Below are 22,462 nucleotides of genomic sequence, written 5' to 3' on the forward strand. Positions count from 1 at the left end.
GTGGTCTAGGACGCAAAAAGAATGATATCAGATTATAACAGGTGATGATGACACACACACAAAACTGAAGTGATGGCGATTAGAAACCGGAGGAAGGGGACAAGTGTGGGGAGAGGGTGGGAAACGTGCTTGCTTGGTGGACAGGAATCGCCCGAGGGCCAGACACAGACGCAGATCACAGCCGGAGCGCTTAAGAGCGCTCGCCACGGAGGCGACGGGCCAGCTGGATGTCCTTGGGCTGGATGGTGACACGCTTGGCATGGATAGCGGCAAGGTTGGTGTCCTCAAAGAGACCAACGAGGTAAGCCTCAGAGGCTTCCTGGAGGGCACCAATGGCGGACGACTGGAAGCGGAGATCGGTCTTGAAGTCCTGGGCGATCTCACGGACGAGGCGCTGGAAGGGCAGCTTGCGGATCAGGAGCTCGGTGCTCTTCTGGTAGCGACGGATCTCACGGAGAGCGACGGTACCGGGGCGGTAGCGATGGGGCTTCTTGACACCGCCAGTGGCAGGGGCAGACTTGCGGGCGGCCTTGGTGGCGAGCTGCTTGCGAGGAGCCTTGCCACCGGTGGACTTGCGGGCGGTTTGCTTGGTGCGGGCCATTGTGGATGATGCTGGGAATGTGCTTGTGGGCGACGGCGAAGCGTGTGGGAAAGCGGGTGTGCTGGATGCCGATCGCAAGTGGCCGGAGGGGCGCCTGACCTTTTATATGCGGGGCTGCGGGGCAAGCGCGCGGCTTTTATACGGCGGCCAGGCGGGTGACACAGAGGCAGCGCGGTGGCACAGACGCTGCTTTGCGCGCTGCGGCCGGCCACGCACTGGCTGGGCACGGCCGGCGCGGCCGCTGACAGGCTGGCGCGCGGGCCAATCAGCGCGCGGCTCGCGTCACGGCCGCACAAGCCACACGTCCAGCGCTGGGCGGCCGCGGCTATAAAAGGGCCGCCGCCGCCCGTGCTCTTGTCGCCGCATCCCAAAGCTCTCGTCTCAACTCGCATCAACTCTTCAACATGACTGGCCGCGGCAAAGGTGGAAAGGGTCTCGGAAAGGGCGGTGCCAAGCGCCACCGCAAGATCCTTCGCGATAACATCCAGGTGCGTTGCAGTCCTACTGCTCGGGGACTCTCTCGTAGCGACGGGCAAAGCACAAGCATTCCGCCCGGAGCACGATCGCTCAATCCCGCCTGGTACTGACGCTCGCTCTCGCTGCTTTCCTTCTCCGTCTCACAGGGCATCACCAAGCCCGCTATCCGCCGTCTCGCTCGCAGAGGTGGTGTCAAGCGTATCTCTGGTCTCATCTACGAGGAGACCCGCAGCGTCCTCAAGTCCTTCCTCGAGAACGTCATCCGCGACGCCGTCACCTACACCGAGCACGCTAAGCGCAAGACCGTCACCTCCCTCGATGTCGTCTACGCCCTCAAGCGGCAAGGCCGCACCCTCTACGGCTTCGGCGGTTAAACGCAGCTTCCTCCTCGCATGTACCCTCGCATTCCAACACAATCCCGCCGCCCATTTGCCTCGGCGCCGCATCTCTGATCTGGTGCGTGCGTGCGTCGTCGTCGGTTGCGACAGCGGCGGTGGCTCGGTCGCTTCTCCAACTGTACATTTCCCTGTCAGCAACACAAGCAGATTTTTGAATTTTGATCTTCCTGTTTGATACACGCTAATATAAAAAAAGAAACGTGAAAAACAGTTTGAGCGTCGTCTGGCTGTGAGAACTAGGTGTGGATGTGTGTAAGTTGAGCTGGTCTGGAAGGTTCTGGGCGAATAGCTGCTGCGGCGGCTCTCAACCAAATGCAAGTCCCCCATCTACCGTGCAAACTGAGCTTGCCTCTGCACTATTTCCTCTGCTGCCGCCCCAGGGTCCAGACAGGCCCAGACCCATTGCGAGCGACGCTGCGCCTGCGCCCTCTCCAGTGTTTGCTTCTCTGCTGTTCGGTCGAAGCAGCGTTGGACCGCTCCAATCCGGCGCTTGTGACCGTCACCCCACACTTTTCGCTCTTGCTTCTGGGTCCTGAATACTCACCTCCCATCTCTGCGCTGGCGCGTACACACACGGATGGCTTGTGGATCGGTTGATGTTGATCGATCGGGCTGAGCGACTTTGATATATAATCCGCTCGCTGGGGCCTTCCAGCGACATTACTCTTCCCATTTGAGATATGTCTTTGTGCTCTGACCTGCAGCTCCGTCGTGCCCGCTCACACAGGAAATGTTCCGTGTTTGTCCTAATGAGACGATGTGTCCCATCGTTATTCAATACGCTGTACTCTGCGTCAAGTGAACAATTCAGGCCGTCTCCCGCGCTTACGAGTCCATGTCGTTCTCCCACTCCTCCACAAACTCAATGAACTGCTCCGGAAGCGCATTGGCGTCAATCTCCTGCACTTGCTTGAAGCACTGGAAGGCTTCCTTGTAGAACTCAGAGGCCGCCTCCTCGTCGTCGTCGTCGTAGAGGTTGCCAAGGTTGATGAGGGTTTCTCCCAGCTGCGGCAGAAATGGGTGCATTCCAGCCACAATCAGCCGTCGTCGGCCCAGGACTTTTACTCCCCAGCAACAACACGCCCCATCCCGACATTTGCCTTTGCATCCATGTTGTGGAGCCAGCACTCTCCGCCATCATCGAGAAATCACACCGCAACGAGCCAGCCGACTGGCCTTACCATGCACAGCACTGCGGGTTTCTCGGTGGACTGATCCTTGGCGGCTTGCTGACCCTGGCGGAATTCGGCCAGCGCTATAGCGTTGTGCCAGCAGCCACATCGTCGGGCGGGATACAGCTGTTAGATCGTGCTGATGCTGCTGCTGATGCTGATGCTGATGCTGCCAGATCGCGCCTGACCATTGCAAGTCGCTGCGGTATCACGTCAGACGGTTCGCTCCTGCTTACCAGCCTTGAGCTTCTTCTCAGCAATCTTGTTGTTCTTGGCGCTCTCGTGGTCCTCGTCAGCCTGGTCGAGGAAGTAACTCGCCAGCGACAGCGAGCAGCTTCCCAACCCCATGTGTCCCTCGATCGAGCCCTTGTTGACTGTCCCAGTGGAGAGAAGCAAGTCAGAGCCAGCCAGGACATCTCGATGCAGTTTCGTCGACCCACGGCTGCCCGTCCGTCTCCCCATCCATTCATCCGTCCGTCCGTACCCTTGATCGCCAGGCGGAAGACATGCTCGGCTCCGCGGCAGCCCTTTTCCTTGGCCTTGATGTCGTCGCACATATCGGCAACTCGCTGGACTGCAAAACCCATGTTGACGAGCAGCGTCTCCTTATCTTCGTCCGAAACCTGCTTCTCCTCCACCAGCAGTCCAGAGTACTCGCTCAGCTGCTGGGTCGCCAGCTCGAGCAGCGCCGATGCGTCCTTGTCGCTTGGGTTGTCCTGATAGAGAACCATAGCCTGGCTCGCCAGTCGAGAGTGTCAGTGGAGAATATCAGCGAAACAGGAGAGTTCAATCGTTGCATCATCATCCCAACAATCAAGCCCCCGACTTTTCCTCGGCCTTTAGTCACCATCTGTTGTCGATGGAGCTGCGGTGCTCCATCGGATGCAACTGACCCAAGCACCGCAGCCCTCCCCACCCCGCATTCACCCACCTTGCGGAGGTTCAGCTCGGCCAGTGCTTGCAGGATCCTCCATTTGACACTCTCGGCATCGAGCTCCTCGGAATCAAGCGCCTGCAGCAGCCGCTCCTCCGAGGCTTCCTCGAACGCCTGGCGGTCGGACTCGTCCTCCTGCGCCTCTCCGAGTCGCTTCAGGGCCAGTCCGTAGTGCAGGAAGAACTCGGCCGGGAACGACTTTGACTCTTCGTCCTCATGGGCCAGCCGCAGCAGCCGATCGCACTCGTGGACAGTGCCGTTCAAAAAGTCCTTGGCCTCCTCGAGAGTGGCTTCGTCGTCTGAGGAGCGGATACAAGGACAACAACAGGGACGATGGCGATCAGAATACGTCCAACATGGTTGGATGGAACAGGCCGAGGAATGCTGCCAACCTTTCACATGGATGGGCGGCTCCTCGGAAGCGTCCCAGACCCAGCCCGCGACCCTGCAGCCCCTGTGGCCTACCGATCTTCTCCATGGCCATCTCGTAGAGCTTCTTGATGATCGCAACATCGTCTCCATCCGAGGATGCATCGACGACGATGGTGCGCATGTCCTTTGACGGCGCGCCCTCGGTATTCTGGCTCCCGCTCGCTGCGGGCACATCTTCGACAGCCTCAGTCGGCTTGCGCTTCTTCTGGCCGGTCCCGGACTCGGCCGACTTTTTGAGTCCTCTGGGTCGTTTCCGCTCCATCCTGCGGTCGAGTTTGCAAATGTGCTGTGGCGATGGCGATGGCGATGGCGAGGTGCTCGTGGGTGAGTCCAAGAGTGAAATATCGCTTCGAGGTGTATGGGTCCAAACAGACGGACGCAGATGATCAAGCCCGCCGTCTTTTCGTGGTGGAGGAGGGGCACTTGCCGATGGCTATCGATCCCAAGCAAGCCAAAGTGTCGGTCGGCGATGAATCTTTTTTTTTCTGTGCTTGATCGATGTTCGATGACACAGCGTGACTGGCGGAGTTTGAAAATAGAGTCCAGCCCTCCTGGTTTGGGCTGAGGTGCTCGCAATACTGTCAATCCAATACAGAGCAGGTTTTGGTCGATGGTGAATGTTATCACTCGCGCGCTGGCCATGACCATTCAGTGATGCGTTTCTGGATCTGCGTCAAGGATTATTTCTCGCACAGACGGCTCCCCGCAAGCGACTCGAGAAGGTCGAGTATCTCGATATTGATACACCATGGAGTGGTCCAGAGGGTTGAGTGAATGTACCACACAAAGAGATTGCCAACCACGACGGGAAACAATCGCTTGCTCACTGGGGCCTACGGAAGTTCGGCAGGCTTGTGTCGCTGATGCCAGGAAGGAACTGTCCCGTTTCGTTCTGGATTGACTGTATATTGTCTCCGATGCCCGGATGCCATCGCCGACCAAGCGGGCTCGACCGACCTGACTAACGACCGCAAAGCGACATCATGATGGAGAAAGAAAGAGAGCAGGAAAGAAAAGAGGAAATGTTGAAAAAAGCGAAAAGTGAAGGTGGAGCAAAGGCTGTATCGAGAGGATGTACGAAAGCGAGCTTTCTTATCCCTTCAGATTGCGCCCCATATCCATGTCCCAAACTCCACGAGGGCCAAGCAAAGGCGGCGAATGCAGAAACGGAATCGAAAGTGAGAGCGGGGAGGGAGACGGGGGAGGATCGTCTCAAGTGGCACACTCGAACTGCGGAGCAGCCATCAAAGATCGACAGCCTTCCTTTTCCTCCTTCCAAGCCCTCCAAGCCCTCCAAGCCCTCCAAATCCCCTTCCCCTCTCTGCCTGGTCGGCTGGCTGAATGACCCCACACGAACCGCAGGGCAAAGCCTACTCGACCTCCTCAGATTCCTCCAGAATGGCGGCAAAGGAGAAGGGAGCAAACTTGTGGCCGTTTCCGCCGTAAAACTTGCCCTGGAACTCAACCCTATTGGACGATATGGGCGACAAGGGTCAGCGCCACGCAATCGGCCATACGACCACCAATCGACACTTGATACATAGGAACTTACCAGTGCAGACGAAGAGCGTGCAGAAAGGCCGACAGACCCTCCATCACAATCAGGATGAAGAAGGTCAGAGTAAACCAGAATCCCACACCCACAACCAGCGCAAACGGCAGGATCGATGGGCTGAGTTCGAGGCAGCTGCCCAGGATCATCTCCCACAACACCTCAGACAGTTCTGGTGCGGATGAAAAGCACAAAGCGGTCGGTCAGTCCAGCCAGATTGATCAACATGTGGCACTGGGCCTTCCACGCGGCTTTGCCTGCGTCTCCGGCCCTCCAAAGGCGATTTGCCCACACATCAGCGACCCGACAGCAGTCTACACCGGATTCCATGCGGGAACTTACGGGCGTGGGCCAGGGACAAAGCCCACAAGCGCAGATACGAGGCCGTGTTGGAGATGCAGTTCAGGCAGAATTCAACCGTGTGGATGGATTGGTGGATCATGATTTCCGAAAATTCAAAATGCTGTGCGGACAGATGGCGGGAAGAGACAGGTGAGTCGATAGAGCAACATCTTTGTCTAGAGCACCACCCTTTCCAATCCTCGCTGAACTAAGTGCCCCACCGCCATCTTGACCCAGATCCGGATCTGGACGCCTTGCCGAGCTCCTCCCCTCTGACGAACTCAGTCCAAGCTCAACAACTGCAGCTTGTTCTCGGTGGCAACTCACCTCCTCCTGGTGCATCTCGACATGTCCTCCAAAGTTGGAATCCTCGCTCGTGCGCGGCGAAGGGTTGTTGACATCCACTTGGCTGAGATTTCCATAGCCGGCGGCAACATGCTTCTGGTGTTCCTTCCACAGCAGATACGGCTTGGAAAACAGCATCCAAGGGACGCACGCAAACGCAATCAGGAGCAGCAGCATCTGCAAGTTTGCCTATCATTCAAAGTGACGACGGATGGGCGGTGGACGATCGAGAATGGAAGATAGCGTCAGTTCAGCGTCGGCTGTCTCCAGCTGGCAATATCGACATCGTGTCAATCTGCGGACAACATCGCAGAGCCAATGAACACCAAGCAATTGTGCTCATGGACAGTAACAGTGGGAAGAGCGTCGCGGACATCTTGGTTCTCACCTGGCCTGGGAAAAGCTGATCGGCAGGGGAAACGACACCGGGGTTCAAGAACATGTAGATGAGGGTGTTCAGGAGCACAGGGGCTTGGCTTGGAACCCACACATTCGACCACTTGAAGATGATAAGAATGGCAAGGTAGCCAAAGATGCTGCTCATGAAGATGACCTGGGGGATGAACTCGCAGTAGATGTTGATGTATTTCTTGAAATGGATGTGGTTGAAGACGTTGAGAGTGATTCCAAAGAGCATCTGCAGCAGCGGACGAGGGGTAGTCAGTATAAAGATGCCCAGGGCGGTCGGGCAGGCTGTTGCGATGCGTGCCGCTTTGTCATATCGTGTCGGCTGTATGAAAGACTCTGCACTCTCGAGAGGAGGCGGCAAGACATGCACAGATTGTCAGGCACCCTCCTTCCCACTTACGTGCATGACGCCGAGCACAATCGCCATCTTCATCTTGTATGAGTTGCTGAACACAAGAGAGTTGTCGGCCGAGTGCCAAGCCTGTTCGCCCGCAAAAAAAAAGGTGAGAAACCGCCATTCGAACACACCGTCGATCGACAACGAGTCGCATCGACACATACTAAGCGCTACGATCGAGCTGTACACGCCATCCACCTTTGCATCGCACCCAGCTCTCGTTCGCGCCGTCTATTCTTCAACTTACAGGATCCACACCGAAAGCGTAAGTGTGGCTCTGCACTCCAATGGTTTTGTTGTGACCCTGTGCCACAAACTCATAGCCCGAGCCGAAAAAGTCGACGCTCTTCGAGAACATATCGTTGTAAATAAACCCAGCGTAGATCGAGAAGATGGACATCAGCAGGATCATGTAGCGTCCGCTGTAGAACTGGCTGCTGATCTGGAAGGGAGGAGCGGGATGTGTTAGAGACCCCACATCGGCCCTTGGAAGGATGGGGATACAGCCATGAGCGAGCAGCGCTTGCTTCGAGAACGCGGATCGATTTCAATCAGGATCGTCCAGCAGCATCGCACCTCCCACATACTCTCCCATGCTGTGCAGCTCCCTCCCCTCCGGTCCGCACACGCTCGTCAGTCCGTCCCGAGTGCGCTTACCTCGTCGAGCTTGATCTTGCCGAGCCACTTCTCGTTTACAATCAGCCAGATGGAAGAAAGCAGCATGAGGATGCCGTGGCCAAAGTCGCCAAACATGACCGCAAACAGGAACGGGAACGTGATCACGGTGAAGAGTCCCGGGTTGACTTCGCGATAGTTGGCAACGCCGTAGGCATCGACAATCTCCTGGAACCCAATCGTGACCTTGTTGGTACGTTGGTACGTCGGCGGCTCTTTGGTGGTGCGTAGCTCGTTCAAGATCGGGGGAATGGTCGAGCCCGTTCGTTCCTGGGGGTCGCAAGTCGTTCCATGTGAATGAATCAGGCGTCAGCCTCAGTAATGCTCCCAAACCGCTCCAGATGCGAGGCGGGATTCATACCGTCACCGTGCGGAGGGCATGCTGAGCACTGCCGATGGAGAGAGTGGGGATCCATCCCTCAGCGATAAGTGCGCGGCGGTTGATATCGTAGTTGAACTGGTTCATGACGTGGTAGATGGCCTTCTCCTTCTTGATCATCGTGGCCCAGATATCGATGATATCTGCAACACGGCTCAGCTCGCCGCGCCGGGCGGCCTTGGTGCCATCGAGAACGGTCTTGAGGTCATCCAGGCGGTGGCCCACATCCAAGGCGGTTTCGCGGCGCTTGTCAGCCTGATCATCGACCGGATAGATCGTGGCTCCCAGACTCTCGCAGATCTTCTTGATCTTGGCCAGGATCTCCTTGCCGTGCGCAAAGATGATAAAGACGTTCTTCTTAACGACCTCGTCGCTGGCGGGATCGATGATGTCCTCGTCGATCTCGGCCGAGTTCAGGAAAAGGTTGCCGCGGAGCGCTCGGAACAGGATGCGCTCAAAGATGCCCATGCGCTGGCGCGGGATCACACCGGCGACAAAGCCCAGGGTGATGGCCTTGACACCGCCGCCCTCAGCGCGCTCGAATGCTTCGTGGTCCTCTTCACCACCAGGCGACCCTGCGAGCAGATGCGTGTCCTCGCGCTGCACGGCGCCATCTTCGGAGCGGCGAGTCGATGCCGTCTCAAAGAAGACGGCCGTTTCGCGCAAGACGTGGCGGAGCTCGGTCAACTCGAGGTACTGTCTGTTCAGGGTTTCCTGCGACGAGTTCATCTGCTGGACACGGGACTCATGCTCGGCGAGTCGCTGCTCGAGCTCATCGATCTCTTGCTGCGTGCGAGTGCGCGCATTATAGGACGAATCGCTGGCCGCTCGAATAGGGATGTGCGCCTTCTTGGTCTGACTCTCCAAGAATCCTGAGTGCCGATCAAATCAGAATATGCGGTGGCATGCGCGCCGTGGAGCAGCACAAGTCGATCGCGATGGAGCCGTGTCGAAATGTGTCAGCTCAGCAAGGCATCGAAGGATCGCGCAGACAAACCGGAGGCGTGCGGCGGGGGAGAATTCACATATCCAGCTCGCCAGGCACATCAGGATGATGCGAGCCGATCGCCCAGGTGGAAAATACCCGAGCTGGCCAAAGCCAAGATCTGTCCAGACGGATACTCACGGATCTTTCGCTCCATCTCATCCAGACGACGAATTTCGTTGACAAAGGCTCGCTGGAAAGCGTTGACTTGGGGGTTCAGCTGCCGTTGTGAGAGGCGGAGGGGACAGTCAGAGCCGAATCAGGAGCATAGTCGAGGCCAGGGATGTGGGCACCTCCACACCACCGAAAGGCTCGGTCGCGTAGAATCAACCTGGCCGCTTGCCTCGCCTGCCTCGCCTGCCAACAGCAATACTCACATCGCGGAACTGGATGAGTCCGAGCTCGCCCAACTCGGCGACCGTTGGCTGTGCGATTTCCAACGGAATGTAGAGCTAGAGTAAAGAGTCGATTGAAACGAATACCGGCAAAAGTGAGCAACGGATGCCGCCTCGGTGTTCAGCACCGCTCTGCTCGCTGAGAGGGGCCAGACAGATCAGCCGAGGCTATTGTCGCTATGACGGATAGGCCGATGCAAGCATGCCACGAGACAACGAGTATGTGGACGCAGCTCGGGCTGTTGTTGCAGGGAAGGGCGTTTGAGGTATTGGCAGCGATGACCAGGTATCCAGAGAGGGCGACGAGCAAGCCTCAAGATCGGGGCGGTGGAAGGCAAGCGCAAACGACACCCGCGTCCAGGCTGGTAGCGACTTACTTGGACGAGGGACATTTCCTCAGAGCGAAACAGGTTGCCCATTTTCACCGAAGAATAGTCTCTCGTGATGATGTTGTAGGAGCTGAAGTGGTAGGTGCTGGACGGGTCCTGGGCTGGCGGGTGCTGGGAGTGCGGCTCGCGGTAGTTGGGGGGAGGCGACTTTTTACGCTTGTTGTTGTTGTTGGCGTTGGGGGCAAAATAGGTGGGTTCGTTGGAGGCCGAGACAAAGTCTTGCTGGGCTTGACTCCAGGGAGGAGTGCGCGACCGATTGCGGAGGGAGGTGTTGGTGGAGAATGACGAGGAGGATATGGTGGGCTACAATAAATGGGGGGAAGGCGGGTGCAGAGCGGCCGGGGATGATGTCACTTTCAAGACCAGAGGCAAGGAGGGGGAGGGAAGGAAGGGGCGGCAGGGCAGAGCAGAGCGCCGGTGTGTTCAATCAACGGATATCTTGTCTGGATTCAGACAGCGACGGCGCAGACCCAGGCGAGAGCACGGCAGATGCGGATGCAAGAGCGGAAAGGACGACAGCAGGGGCCTGCAAGGGCACACCCCGACAAAGCCGCGACGGGAGGCGTTCGGTCACCCTGCGGAGGGGCGATTGAGCCCTGATTGGCGCTGTCAGAGCCAGCGACATATGCTGGGATCGGCGTCGGCAACATATCGCCGTCGAGGCGGATGCGCACTGCACCGGGCAGGAGTGTCCAGCGTCGATCGCCAGCGTCGATCGCCAGCGTCTGTTGTCGATTATGTTGTCGAATACAGCGTATCCACCAAAAAACGGGACACCCTGGGTTGAGTCAGGGCTGTCGTTGACATCTGGTCCTGAATACACGCCGCCCATCGCTACCATGACCAAGCAGTGCGCTCACAGTGCCTGGAGGACAAGCGACTCAAAAAGTTCGAATCTTGATATCGAGGAACGGTAGGTGTTCAGAGGGTCGAATGTACCCACCACACTTCCACATCGAGTCATCGACGCAGCCAGGAATATGAGCTCGGCATGCCAGTCGAACAATCTCAAGGCCTGCCCACTGGGGGCTACGGATAAGGAGGCTTTGAGTCGTTGATGCCAGAGAAGCAGGGACTACCCATTATGCTGGGATGGCTGTATTGCTGAGTCTCGGGCGTGTCTGTTGCTCGCCAAGCAGATCCCACGGCCTATGCCTCCTCCACCTCGTCGCCGATACTGGACACAGGGCCATCCACCACCGCAAATATCGGCAGCGATCCGAGAAATGGCCTGCGGTCGAGGTAGGACATCAAGTCAGCGCCAGGTCCGATCCAGCGCATCAAACCAAGCCATCATGCGACCACCGATCGCATCACTACTGCAGCACCGCCGACCAGCATACAGCGATACTGACCGGATCTCGAGTATTCGCCGGGTGGCCGCGCCGTGTTCGGGTTCGCTGGATGAATCTGAAAAGCTACTTGCCCCAGGCCTGGCATCACCGCCGCTTTGAAGAGCGATAGTCGGGCCGCTGTTGGCTCGGAGGGCGGCGGCATAGCACGTCGTGCTCGCCTCAGTCGCAACTTGGAACAGTCTCGCCAGCCTTTGCTCAAGATACAGCCCCTCATATGCCTTGCACATATCAGGTCGATTCTTCGCCAAGCACCGATGTGCCTCCTTCGCCAAAGCCTGCGTCCTTGGAGAGCACGAGAGATGTTGGGCTTCCGAGGAATGAGCATGCATCGAATCAATTCAGACGGCGCACACTCTTGGCGAGCCCAACCTGGCCACACCCACTCAACCATAGCCGAAGCATACCAAGAGCACCGTAGCCGTCGGTCACAAACGACTCGTGCAGGAGTGAGATGATTTCGATGGCCATGGCCAATCCAAGGCTGACTCGCCTTGTTGATTCCTGGGCCACAAAAGCAGAGCCATGCTCAGTCTGTCAGTCAGGACGTATCAAGCAACTCGGACCGAGTATCCCCAGTTCCTTGCCTGCAACCTACCATCCGCATTCGGGCGACTGCCCATCCACCCAGCGAGGACCACGCCAGCAAGAACGGCTCAGCACTGTTGGTATCAGTGGGGCCGGACATGGTATGGGAATCACTGTGCCGGTTCAGCAAGTAATTCTTGAGCACGGCACAGAGTGGAATGGCACTAGAGTCGATACTGCAATCCAGCATTTGCACCAAGCACGCCACGACTTTCTTCAGGGAAGCTGTCTGGAACAGCACCGCCATGGGCTGTCGAAGCATTGCATGATCAGCTCAGGGGTTGAGCGGCAGGATGGTCCAACGGGTTCGGGTCCAGGTTGTATCGAGTGCAAATTCGACTCGGATCTCGATCGCATATGCCGTACCTCGCGCGATCTGCTCATAAGAGCCGCAAACAGCACCGCTGTGGCTGCTTGAAATGTCGAAAGAGCGTATCGTCCTGCGCTGAGTGCCGACGAACTGTCGCCCACTTCTATGCCCAAGGTCTGCTCGGCATCATCCACAAAGAAGGTCTTTTGCAAGTATTCGAGCAGAACAGCATGCCTGCAAACTGCAACCCCTGCAAGAGACCGAAAGGCATTCAGAGGCCACACAGCGCACTCAAAAGATTGGTTGGATCGGGAACGCCGATTCACTGATTCTGGCATTTCATTCGAGTTCAGCCAATCTCCTGAAAGTCGCGATGGTTGCGCACAGTTGGACGGCTCCAGCTCGAAACGACAGACCCACCAATGTTTCCCGAGTCGTCAAGGCCGACCAAGACAGTCAAGTGGTTCAAGATACTGAGAAGCCTCAGTGGACTGGGTTGAACGGGCTGGATTGTCCACTTTGACTCGGAGCGTGTACTTGTTCCTTCGATTCTGAGGATAAGGCTCAGCTGCCTGGATCGGCGAAGAATGTTTGTCGATGGTCCAATGGCTTCATCTGGTCATCCATACTTCTGCAGCACCAAGGTGTTTACTAAGGTGCCTATACCAACCTGGTTGCAGCTTCACACAAGACGCTTGGTCGGAGTCGATTGCTTGCTTGCCGCCAAAGTGTGTGCCCGTTTGTGCAGAGCGAGTTGGCCACCTTCGCCATCAGACAAGTCAAGTCGCAAAGCCCTGTATATGCCAAAGCAAAGCAGACCGAGTGAGTGGACTCTCGTCGTACATATTGGGTCCACGTCCCTGGGCATTCCAGCACTTTCTATCTTGCAATTCATGCACCCACATGGGATTGGAGGCTCGCTTGACAGGAGTTCGTGCAGCTGCACGGCCACGGTGGCCAGGATATCAACCTTGGCTTGCGGATCCACGTTGGTCCGGATATAGATCCGCACGAACCAGACAAGAATCCTAAACGCTCGATCATGCTCGTCCACTGGGCGTATGCCAGCAAGGATGCTCTACAATAGGATGGGCATCAGCACAGATGCTCTTGATGGTAGCAGCGCATCGCCATCGTGCTCACCATAGTAACGCGAATCCCATCGACATTGTGTGTCAGAACATGTACAATCTCTTCATGTGTCGGCGTCAAGGCCGTGGACGAGCTCCAGCAACTCTGCAGCAGACTCCAAGTCTTGACACAGATCGGCGTGATTTCGTCAGTGGTTGCACTCAAACAATACGCTGCGACCTGATCGCCGTGATCAAATTCGAGACCTACCGCCCGCTTGGCGCTGTTCTCGAAGCACCAGGACTTTGCCGAAATCCGCCACAGCCATAGCAGAATCGCTGGATCAAACGAGCGCACTGGCAACTGCACCAACCAGCCTGGAGACACCCGGGGCGGCAGGTGGGCCGTGAAGATCTCGTGAAGACGAGCGAGAAGCTCCGGGCAGTCTCGAGTCCACCGAAAGAGCCAGTGTGAGCCTCTGCGCCAAATACCAAAGGAAAAATCCATTGCGTCGCCATTCGCCAACACGGCCTTACCGACAAGATCTCCATGTTCGAGCTCCCGCTTCTATGGTCACGAGAATTCTTGTCAGTACACCATTCTGGCCATTGCATCTGTCGACTCGGCTCAGCCGTGCGGCCAGACACCACAACTATTGACAACCAAACGAGCAGCTGGGCTCATCATAGTAAGCTCGTCTTCACGCAGCTCCTCGAGGGATCGGCTTACGCAAAATACGGCCAGCGCCATGCGAAGGACGGACCACTCCAGGGTCTCGATATCTTTGAAGCGAGTCATGAAATCCTTGATGTTTTGATGCAATGCCGTCGAGAGCTCCGCCAGTCTAGCAGAGGCATCTAGCGTGAGTGTGTGCACCGTGCAAATCGCCTTTGGCTCAAGTTGAAGGTACCTCAGCATACCTCGGATCGGCACACTGATCAGCAACATGAAACACGATCACCAGAAGCTTCTGGAGCTCTCTGGCCAGTGGACATGTGCTATTCATCTCGCCGGTCATGCGCTGGGCAGCTTCGAGGCTCCCGATGGCACTCAAAAGTGACTCGTAGCTGGCATGTTTGCCTGCACGACATGAGCAAACACGGGAATGTCAGACACAACCACCGTTGATCCCTGGACCGTCATTTCTTCATCGATGCTCCGGGCACGCTACCGTTGATGCAAGCCAACAGAAACGCATGTGTATCCTGGCTCAACAGCACCGCGCTGCTTTCTGCCATGATGGTCAGCACCCGCATCATGACTCTGTCGCCGACAGTGAATGGAACGGAACCGCTTCTGCTCAGCGAGTGGTCTGGCTCGATATCTCTCTTTACCGAGAGATAGACTTCCAGTAGGCCACACTCAACTGGGCGATGAACAGAAGTGTCAGTACGCGACCACATTCAGATTCGAGGTGAACCACCGGTCGACCGAAGCAGCCCGCTGGAGTCAGTCTCTCATGCCACTCACCGAGCTTCCTGCACAGGCCTCGGCGGCATGGCTGGCTGTCCAGCGCGGACAGGGCTGGGTTTGGCAAGTGAAGCAAACGATCCAACAGCACCAAGAACGTCACGGATTTGTCGGGCTCACCCGAGCCGGTCGAGCCGCCCATCTGAAACATCTCGGCATCATCAAGTCATGGGTACTGTTACCGATCTGATGCCAAGGTGGCAACACTTGCATCAAGGACGTACACTCGACGACCCTTGGCTTTCGTGCAGTCGCAAGCTCGACAGTGCGAACACGATGACACGCAGTACTACCTTTGGCAGCAGAACAGTGTCAAAGTAGCCTGTCACGGCGGCTTCGAAGGACTTTAGAGCTGTCCACCCGTCCCCTCGCATTTCAAGCATGTCCGAGAGGAGCGTATCGCGGATATCACAAGTTGTCAGGACAAACTGATGGAGCTCTGCAGTAGGAACCGTATCTGTGTAAGAGAAGCAAGCGCTTTCTGCCCGATTGAGCGTCAGCCCTGCGAACCAACATACCTTCTGTCCCGGCCAACCTGAGTTCCGGCTTGGATGCATCGGACTGGCTCTGCAACATGCTTAGGGTGGCCGAGAGCTTTCCGAGGAGTCTCTGCCACGAGAACGACGAGGCTCTGTGGCTCTTGAGCGAGTTCTTGCCTGCTTGAGCAACCACCCTGTATTCGGGACGAGCACGACGTCAGTAGAATCGAGGCGATCAGCTGGACCAGAAAAACAGCGCTAGTGGGATTTGATGCCGTTTCTGCCTACCTCAGTGCCGAGAGCGAATACTGGAATGCTGGCCCGCGGGTTTGTGAATGAGAGCGCAGGTCGGCTGCAGGAGACTGGTGGGTTGAGCAGAGCAGATACTCCGCGATGTATCCGGCTGCAGCCGAAACAACTCGGTCTTCAGAGACAGGGCCGTCGCCCCGCATGTACCAGTCTGAAGCCTGTGCTTCCCAGGCATGTTCTTGAGGGCGGCAGTCGATAGGCGGCATCGGTTCTCCGTGGGCGAGAGGCGATGTCGCAGAGCCGGCCGAGGCAAGGTACTGCACAAAGCAGAGCATACAGCCCTCGGGCCAGAAGAGACACAGACGGGAACGAGGCTGTCCCAGGTGGATGCATGATCCGCCCATGGCCGCAGTGTGCTTGTACTATGCGCAGATGCCGATGCAGATGAAGCAGACGCAGATACAGACGCAAGTGCCTGCTCGATCACACCAGGAATGATCTGCTTCCTTGGTGCGACGCGCCGTCCCCCGGTTTCTTTGCAGCAGCCAAACCCCGGATCATTCGCCGGGGCCGACAACGACGGCCGCCTTGCCTGCACTTACTCCCACGGCAGCCTCAGCATCGATGGCGTTCGAGACCCTGGTCATTGAGTCGAACAACATCAGCCTCAGTGTCCCGCAGCCCTCCGGCGAGCGCCAGCTGTGGTCACGTCTCTGGGGAGCTGGCCTGATCCTGGCCGACCTGGTGCCCCTCGTTGTGCCGTCGGCCCAATCCCACCCCGGCAGCAGCGATTCAGTCCAGAGGGTCATCGAGCTCGGCAGCGGACTGTAAGTGAAAGGGCTCATCAGCTCGCTGTGCCTGCCATTCGTGCATTTGGAATGAACCTGCGTCGCCTCTCTCAGGGCGATCGGTCTCAACAGCGAATTTGCTGGCGATGCCGATGTCTCCACCGCCAATTCAATCCACCCAGCTCACCAGCTACCCCGTGCTGTTCTGCCCAGGGCCCTTCCGTCGTTGGTGGCGGCCCGTTTGGGAGCGCATGTCACCATGACGGATGCCTCGGCCGAATCGCTGGCCCTGGCCGAGCTGAATGCCAAGTCCAACTCGATCCAGGTGTACCCCAGCAACCCCGGCGACCCTGCTTCTGACAAGCCCGCGGGCGAATGTGTCTGCACCCGCAAGCTGAACTGGTACGATCCTCTGGAAGCCGAGCTTGCTTCCACGTACGACTTGGTGCTCGGCTCCGATATCATGTATATGAACCGGCTGCTACGGCCGGTGGCTCGGCAGGTCCGGCATCTTCTCAAGAGCGATGGCAAGGCTCTGTTGGTCGATGCGGGCCGCTGCTTTGGGGAAGACTTTCTGGAGATTTGCGAAGAATATGGGCTCAAGGTATCCCTCATCGAGCAAGCCAACGTACGGGCGTCCGGGTTCGTCCTCAAGAAGGCTGTGGTGATGCTCGTGGGCTTTGATGACGACACACGGCAGAGGATCACGGACAAGCTTCGGTCAATGAGCGCACCATCGGCCGACCCTGAGCAGTTCGGCTACTGCCTCTGAGCGAAGGAGCTGCTGCCGACAGAGATATGTCTCGGGGCGGCGTGCTGCAATATTCGATCGCAGACAGACCCAAGATGATGATGATGATGATAATGATGATGATCGGCGACTTGGATCGCAGCCGTGACCATCGACAGGAATCCGTTCTGCCTGAGCCAGAGTCGTTGTTCTGCCCGAGCTGTGTGCCCCGCCCCCTCATTCAGCCTCCTCCTCGACTAGATCCGTCTTGGGGCCCATGTCTCAATACAGCGAGGTGCTGCCACTCGTCGCCAGCCCGATCCGCTTCCCGCCAACTTGCGGAAGCAAGGAGTGAACCCGTATCCAGCCCAGTCCGCCTTCTCAGGGCCGCCTCCAGAGCCGAAATCAGCTGCGGGCATCCTAGGCTCCATCTGCAGCGTTGCCGATAGCCGAATAGTTCATGCAGTCGCCCCAGAGATCACCCATTCGTATCGAGAGAGTCAATCCGGCCCCGACCTTTTCTCTCGATGCTTCGCCGCGGACCAAAGCCCAGAGCCGAGCCAACTCGGGCGGCACCAGGGGCTCTCCAAGGAGCGCTTCGCCGATCTATCCCAGCGTCGGGACGTATCACTCGACATATGCTCCTCAGCGATCCAAGGCGGCGCTGCTGCAAGACCGGAAAGAGTTGGTGAAGCGGCGGGTGCAGAAGGCCGCCAAGCTCATCAAGCAAGAGTTTCGTGTGCTGGGCATCCGCAAGGCAGACGACCTTCCCTTCCATGGATACCAGCACGGCGAGCTCGATCCCAGGCAGGTCAGGGGGTTCGTGGAGGAGAAACTCAATCTCAAGCGGCAAGAACGCACCCGAACCGAGCCCCTGGACAGCCGACTGTTGTCTCCGTCGGCTCGATCAGGCCACTCTCAAGTGCATGTTCACGCGAGGGCCAACCCAGGACACAACGGCGACGGCCATTACGGCTTCGACGATGGATATGCAGATGATGACGACGGCGATGATGGCCATGAGTATCATGGCGATAGTCGCGATGGACTGCTGGGGTTTGAACCTGTGGCTCCACTGCAGTTCAATCAAGTCCTCGAGATCCAGAAACAGCAGCACGATGACATCCAGGAGATCAAGTCCGCAATCGAGAACATGGCCTGGTCGCTGGAAGCCAAGCTGATGGCTGCAGCAAGGGTGGCGAGCGAACAGCAACCTGCGATACCTCGCAAGAAGCCCGACTCTGGCAGATCCGGAACATCCAAGCCTGTTGGTCACTCTGCTGCGACTGAAGCTGCGAACCCACCGCCTTTGGTGGGCCATGCAGCAATCCAGACGAGCGATCAGCCGCTGTTGGACGAATTGCAGCAAGTGCCGAGCAGAGAGGCGGATCTTCTGTCGTCTGCAGACTCGGCTATTCCGCCCCATGGGCATGAGGACCCAGCGACAGCCAGGGAAGCCGAGGCGAAGGTCGCAGCCACAGCCCGAAATCGACCATTGAAACCGTCGCTCCGTCCAGACCCTCGATCTCATTCAAAGCAACCATCATCACGGCCGAACCCGCCATTGCGGCCAAAGCCAGCGTCGCAGGAGCAACAGACACTATCGCGTCCATCTCTGCCTGGACGACCAGACTTTGCCGTCACTCTGCCAAAGCCGGAGGCCAGGAAAACGAGAACAGGGCTCTTTTTTGCAAAGCGCAACATGGACGAAGAGAATGAGAGGCGCCTCGAGGAGAGCGACCGCCGGCTGGCCCGGTCGTTCAAGAAGATCATGGCTGAAACGCAACTCGAAGAGCAAAAGAAGACCAAGAAGAAAGTGACGTGGAGACGGCCTCCGCCCGTAAGGACATCTGCTCCTGTGGCTCGACCGAAAACAAAGGTCTGCACGTATCTGCAATAGTGCGATGTAGCATGATCCTCCTGCTTGGATCTGGCCATGATAATTTGGTCATGACCCGCACAGAAAGGGGCGAAAAGCGGGAGTGGGGTTCAACAGCAAAGGTGACCCTATATAGCCCCACACGAGTTACTTACCAACGATACTACTGTGAATCCACTCACCGCCTCACAACAGGCATCCAGATCGTCCGAGCCACAGCCCCACGAGCCTGGCATCGAGCACCGAAAGCCTGCTGTCGAACCTGGTCGCTCGGAGCAGCGAAGCCGCTCAGCAAGCCCCGGCTCAAGCCGGCTGAAGGAAGCATGGGTGGAGCTCGAGCTTTCACGTCTTCGCCAGAGCATCGCCGAGAACTGTCGGGAGCAGCAATCAATTATCGAGGAGCAGCAGCGGCACCGCGATCTCGAGAACAGACGCAGAACCGAGGAAATGATCCACGAGTCGCTTCAAACACTTCGGCACTCGACCCCGCCGCCGCCGCCGCCGCCTCGCTCCGAGTCCCGAACACCGATATTCTGGGAGTTCAATCCGCGTGATCACACCGGCGACGGAGCAGCTGGTGGCTGGGATGCTCCGCATGAGAGCCGTCTGGATCTGGGTGCGACAACCAAGTCATGGCCGACAAGAGACGCAGGCGGCGATTCCCAAGATCGGGACGCGGCACCAGTACAAGCAAACTTCGAGGACATGTCCGACGCGATCATCATGAGAAAGTTACACCCCGTGCTGGAAAAGGCCCAGTCCGAGTTCCAAAAGGCAGCTCGCCGTATGGAAGAGACCCTGGATCGACTGGATCGCCAACATGGCTCCAAAGGTGGCCTTGAGCGCGGCGAGTCCAAAGACTCGCTGGATCGGCTGTTGGGCGAGTCCGTCATCAAAGTCGAAACCTATCACGAGCCCACATTGGAGTCGTCAAAGCCCAAGCCCTCAAAGCCAGCCGCCGTCCATCTCCCACTGAAGACCGGCAACGACTTTCTGGCTGACGTCGACAATGTGGATTCGGACAACTTTGTGCTCAAGTATATCTTGACCAAGCTGCAGTCCATAGAAGACGAAGGCAAAGAATTGCGCAAGCACATCGCCGTGGCTCATTCAGGGCGTGAGAGTCCTAGCCATGCCGCGAAATCCGATGACGCACGCTGCTCCTCCAGCCCTCCGCAGCTTCCGATAGCGTCCTCTGCCCCAGCAGCTAGTGCAGCCGACACACAATCTTCACCGAGCATGCATCCCGAAAATCCGATCAAGAGCTGTGACTCTGGCTCAAGGGCACCGGAGCCTCACTTCCGCGAGCCAAGTGACGAGATTGTGATCGAGAAGCACTCTCGCAACCCTGCTCCCCGGATTCCGGTCGCTGACGACTTTACAAAGCTGGCGCGACGATACAACGCGAGGGCCCAGATCGAGCTGCCACCCGAGCTCGTCCAAAGAATCGAGCAAGGCCGCTCCAAGTACCAGCGCTATCTGAACAACAGTATGGGACCTGCGTCGGTCGGCTACGACGACGATACCGAATGGTCCATGACGCCGTGGAAGGCGCTCGACAGGTTTGTGCATCCAGGCATCATACCGCTCATGTCATGTCAGCTGGATCGAAATGCGCCCGAGCTAACACGGCGTCGTTGGGACTGCGGTGGTACTCCAGGATGTCAGCCGAGTTCTTGGATGTTGTGCTTTCGGATGTCGCTGCGGAGCTCTCCAAGGTCACCGACGACTTTGTCGATCGCATGATGAAGGAGGAGTTCAGTCCGCTGCAAGCAACCGCAGACCGGGCGTGATGTTGGGTGGGGTCTGAGGCGAGAACGCAGTGGATCGACTGTAATACAGAAGGAGCGCCCTGGCTCGTCACTGCAGCAATGGTACTGAGCTGGGTCGTCATTGCAGCACACAAACATGGTTCCCACGACAGGCATCCGCTGTCCACGTGGCGTCATGTGATACCGAGCCAGGGTCGCCGTGCGATTTCGGCCATCCGTGCCTGGCCTTTGACCAGCAGGGAACCCGTCGGAGCCACACCACACATCGCCATCTGCATCGCCCGCTGGATCTAAAGACGCCAAAATGGTATGAGACGAGCAGCTGGGCGGCGCCGGAGGCCGGTCTAGGACTGCGGACTCAAATCGGCGCAGTGCACTGAGGCGGCGGCCCGGATGGCCTGCCAGAAACGACTGCATCACGATGCTCTGCCATGTCGACAACAGAGAAACTCGGCTGTCTCATTCCCCCCCCGTTGGTTGTCAGATTGTTCTCACCATGGCTCCGCTCTCTTGTGCACACAACCAACTGACAGAATCCTATGCACTACAATGGTGGCGCTCTGATCGCCATGGTCGGAAAGGACTGTGTCGCCATCGCAACCGATCGTCGATTTGGTATCCAGGCCATGACACTGGCGACGGACTTCCCGAAAGTCTTCACCGTCAACGATCATGTCATGTTTGGCTTGGCCGGACTGGCCACCGACGTTCAGACAATGTAAGCGACCCGGCACGTCTCGGGCAATCGACTCCGAGTCTGCAACGGCGCAGGCTTGGAATGGATGCTCGTTCATCCGATGGCTGGCTTGCGTCCCTTCGCTCGGCGCACCGAGCCGTTGAAGAGCATCAAACGACCGAACCGAACGCAGATGGGCTACCAGCGGCATATCCCCTGGATTTCCTCTTGTGCATGCCGCCAGGGATATTGTCTGCTCCGAGGGCGACTGGTGCACCAGTGACAACATGGAGTCATGCGATTTGGAGCAGCCATCGGAACGACCCAAGAGCATGCGGGTTTGCTATCCGCCTGATCGTGGTGGATCGGTATCTCACCAGTACTTTTGCGCGATCAACGCAGGCATGAGAAGCTCCGATTCCGAACCAACCTATACAAGCTTCGCGAAGAGCGCGATATCTCACCAAAGACTTTCGCGCACCTGGTTTCATCAACCCTTTACGAACGGCGGTAAGGATGCCGAGCGGCAGGAGCCGGCAGCACGGATTTACATGGCCCGCAGCGATGACAGCGCGGCTTGCTCGAAGCTAACTCTCGGCCACTGCTGCGATTATGCCAGCTTTGGACCTTACTTTGTCGAGCCGGTGATTGCTGGTCTGGAATCGGATGGAACGCCGTTCATTGCTTCAACCGACCTGATCGGATGCATCAACTTTGCCAAGGATTTTGTGGTCATCGGAACTGCAGGCCCGCAGTTGTATGGTGTCTGTGAAAGCTTCTGGGAGCCCAACCTGGTAAGACTCTGCGCCTGCTGGCGACGCTCGGTCCTATCGACGGCTTTGGTCGTGGCCGGCTCATCTGCTTGCTGTGGATCTAATGGCCCGCGCCTTGTTTCAGGAACCCGAGGCTCTGTTCGAGGTCATCTCGCAGGCACTGCTGAACGCTGTCGACCGCGATGCCATCAGCGGTTGGGGAGCCGATGTATATATCCTCACGAAGGACCAGGTCATCAAGAGAACCCTGAAGGGCCGCATGGACTAACGCGGGACATGCGCGGATGTCTCGATCGTGTCTGGGTCGTCTTGACTGCGAATACACAGTGTTCACGACGGAGATGTCCTGCTTTTGATGGGATTGGCTTCTGTGGATCCTGGGTGCGAGCATGTCCGTCTGAGAACCCAGGCGCGACCACGTGCAGCCAAACCGGGAGTGCCCGA

The 22,462-nt window shown here is 57.7% G+C and overlaps 8 protein-coding genes across 8 annotated transcripts; 4 read left to right on the forward strand and 4 right to left on the reverse strand.

Moving 5' to 3' along the window:
- The first annotated feature begins 974 nt into the window (after window positions 1–974).
- Window positions 975–1,686, forward strand: BJ171DRAFT_566242 (histone H4). Its single transcript, XM_053113397.1, has 2 exons — window positions 975–1,089; window positions 1,225–1,686. The coding sequence occupies exons 1-2, from the start codon at window positions 1,006–1,008 to the stop codon at window positions 1,450–1,452; spliced, it is 312 nt and encodes a 103-aa protein (XP_052968937.1). The 5' UTR covers window positions 975–1,005; the 3' UTR covers window positions 1,453–1,686.
- Window positions 1,687–2,052: 366 nt separating this feature from the next.
- On the reverse strand, window positions 2,053–4,625 carry BJ171DRAFT_307742 (nuclear pore complex subunit Nro1-domain-containing protein). The gene is made up of 6 exons (XM_053107045.1): window positions 4,048–4,625; window positions 3,580–3,881; window positions 3,133–3,382; window positions 2,885–3,022; window positions 2,658–2,731; window positions 2,053–2,481 (listed from the first exon to the last, which is right to left on the reverse strand). Exons 1-6 carry the CDS (start codon window positions 4,274–4,276, stop codon window positions 2,302–2,304), a joined length of 1,173 nt encoding a protein of 390 aa, XP_052968938.1. The 5' UTR covers window positions 4,277–4,625; the 3' UTR covers window positions 2,053–2,301.
- A 746-nt stretch (window positions 4,626–5,371) lies between these two features.
- BJ171DRAFT_307753 (V-type ATPase, V0 complex, 116kDa subunit family) lies at window positions 5,372–10,036 on the reverse strand. Its single transcript, XM_053107046.1, has 12 exons — window positions 9,870–10,036; window positions 9,475–9,549; window positions 9,239–9,317; window positions 8,095–8,984; window positions 7,716–8,003; window positions 7,306–7,500; window positions 7,062–7,142; window positions 6,642–6,890; window positions 6,236–6,442; window positions 5,909–6,029; window positions 5,567–5,738; window positions 5,372–5,481 (listed from the first exon to the last, which is right to left on the reverse strand). Exons 1-12 carry the CDS (start codon window positions 9,909–9,911, stop codon window positions 5,385–5,387), a joined length of 2,496 nt encoding a protein of 831 aa, XP_052968939.1. The 5' UTR covers window positions 9,912–10,036; the 3' UTR covers window positions 5,372–5,384.
- Window positions 10,037–11,946: 1,910 nt separating this feature from the next.
- On the reverse strand, window positions 11,947–14,264 carry BJ171DRAFT_307804 (uncharacterized protein). The gene is made up of 8 exons (XM_053107049.1): window positions 13,932–14,264; window positions 13,739–13,769; window positions 13,473–13,648; window positions 13,275–13,385; window positions 13,035–13,209; window positions 12,802–12,925; window positions 12,552–12,703; window positions 11,947–12,381 (listed from the first exon to the last, which is right to left on the reverse strand). Exons 1-8 carry the CDS (start codon window positions 14,148–14,150, stop codon window positions 12,038–12,040), a joined length of 1,332 nt encoding a protein of 443 aa, XP_052968940.1. The 5' UTR covers window positions 14,151–14,264; the 3' UTR covers window positions 11,947–12,037.
- A 503-nt stretch (window positions 14,265–14,767) lies between these two features.
- BJ171DRAFT_307802 (uncharacterized protein) lies at window positions 14,768–15,914 on the reverse strand. Its single transcript, XM_053107048.1, has 3 exons — window positions 15,440–15,914; window positions 15,191–15,345; window positions 14,768–15,111 (listed from the first exon to the last, which is right to left on the reverse strand). Exons 1-3 carry the CDS (start codon window positions 15,802–15,804, stop codon window positions 14,885–14,887), a joined length of 747 nt encoding a protein of 248 aa, XP_052968941.1. The 5' UTR covers window positions 15,805–15,914; the 3' UTR covers window positions 14,768–14,884.
- On the forward strand, window positions 15,915–17,169 carry BJ171DRAFT_307793 (uncharacterized protein). The gene is made up of 2 exons (XM_053107047.1): window positions 15,915–16,227; window positions 16,402–17,169. Exons 1-2 carry the CDS (start codon window positions 16,025–16,027, stop codon window positions 16,958–16,960), a joined length of 762 nt encoding a protein of 253 aa, XP_052968942.1. The 5' UTR covers window positions 15,915–16,024; the 3' UTR covers window positions 16,961–17,169.
- A 1,703-nt stretch (window positions 17,170–18,872) lies between these two features.
- BJ171DRAFT_495015 (uncharacterized protein) lies at window positions 18,873–20,786 on the forward strand. Its single transcript, XM_053110067.1, has 2 exons — window positions 18,873–20,359; window positions 20,458–20,786. Exons 1-2 carry the CDS (start codon window positions 19,245–19,247, stop codon window positions 20,588–20,590), a joined length of 1,248 nt encoding a protein of 415 aa, XP_052968943.1. The 5' UTR covers window positions 18,873–19,244; the 3' UTR covers window positions 20,591–20,786.
- Window positions 20,787–20,814: 28 nt separating this feature from the next.
- Window positions 20,815–22,358, forward strand: BJ171DRAFT_495016 (nucleophile aminohydrolase). The gene is made up of 5 exons (XM_053110068.1): window positions 20,815–20,876; window positions 21,103–21,287; window positions 21,648–21,755; window positions 21,865–22,039; window positions 22,143–22,358. Exons 1-5 carry the CDS (start codon window positions 20,874–20,876, stop codon window positions 22,284–22,286), a joined length of 615 nt encoding a protein of 204 aa, XP_052968944.1. The 5' UTR covers window positions 20,815–20,873; the 3' UTR covers window positions 22,287–22,358.
- The last annotated feature ends 104 nt before the right edge of the window (window positions 22,359–22,462 follow it).

This window comes from Polychytrium aggregatum (genome assembly GCF_025602895.1).
Source record: "Polychytrium aggregatum strain JEL109 chromosome Unknown BJ171scaffold_9, whole genome shotgun sequence".
Taxonomy (NCBI): domain Eukaryota; kingdom Fungi; phylum Chytridiomycota; class Chytridiomycetes; order Polychytriales; genus Polychytrium; species Polychytrium aggregatum.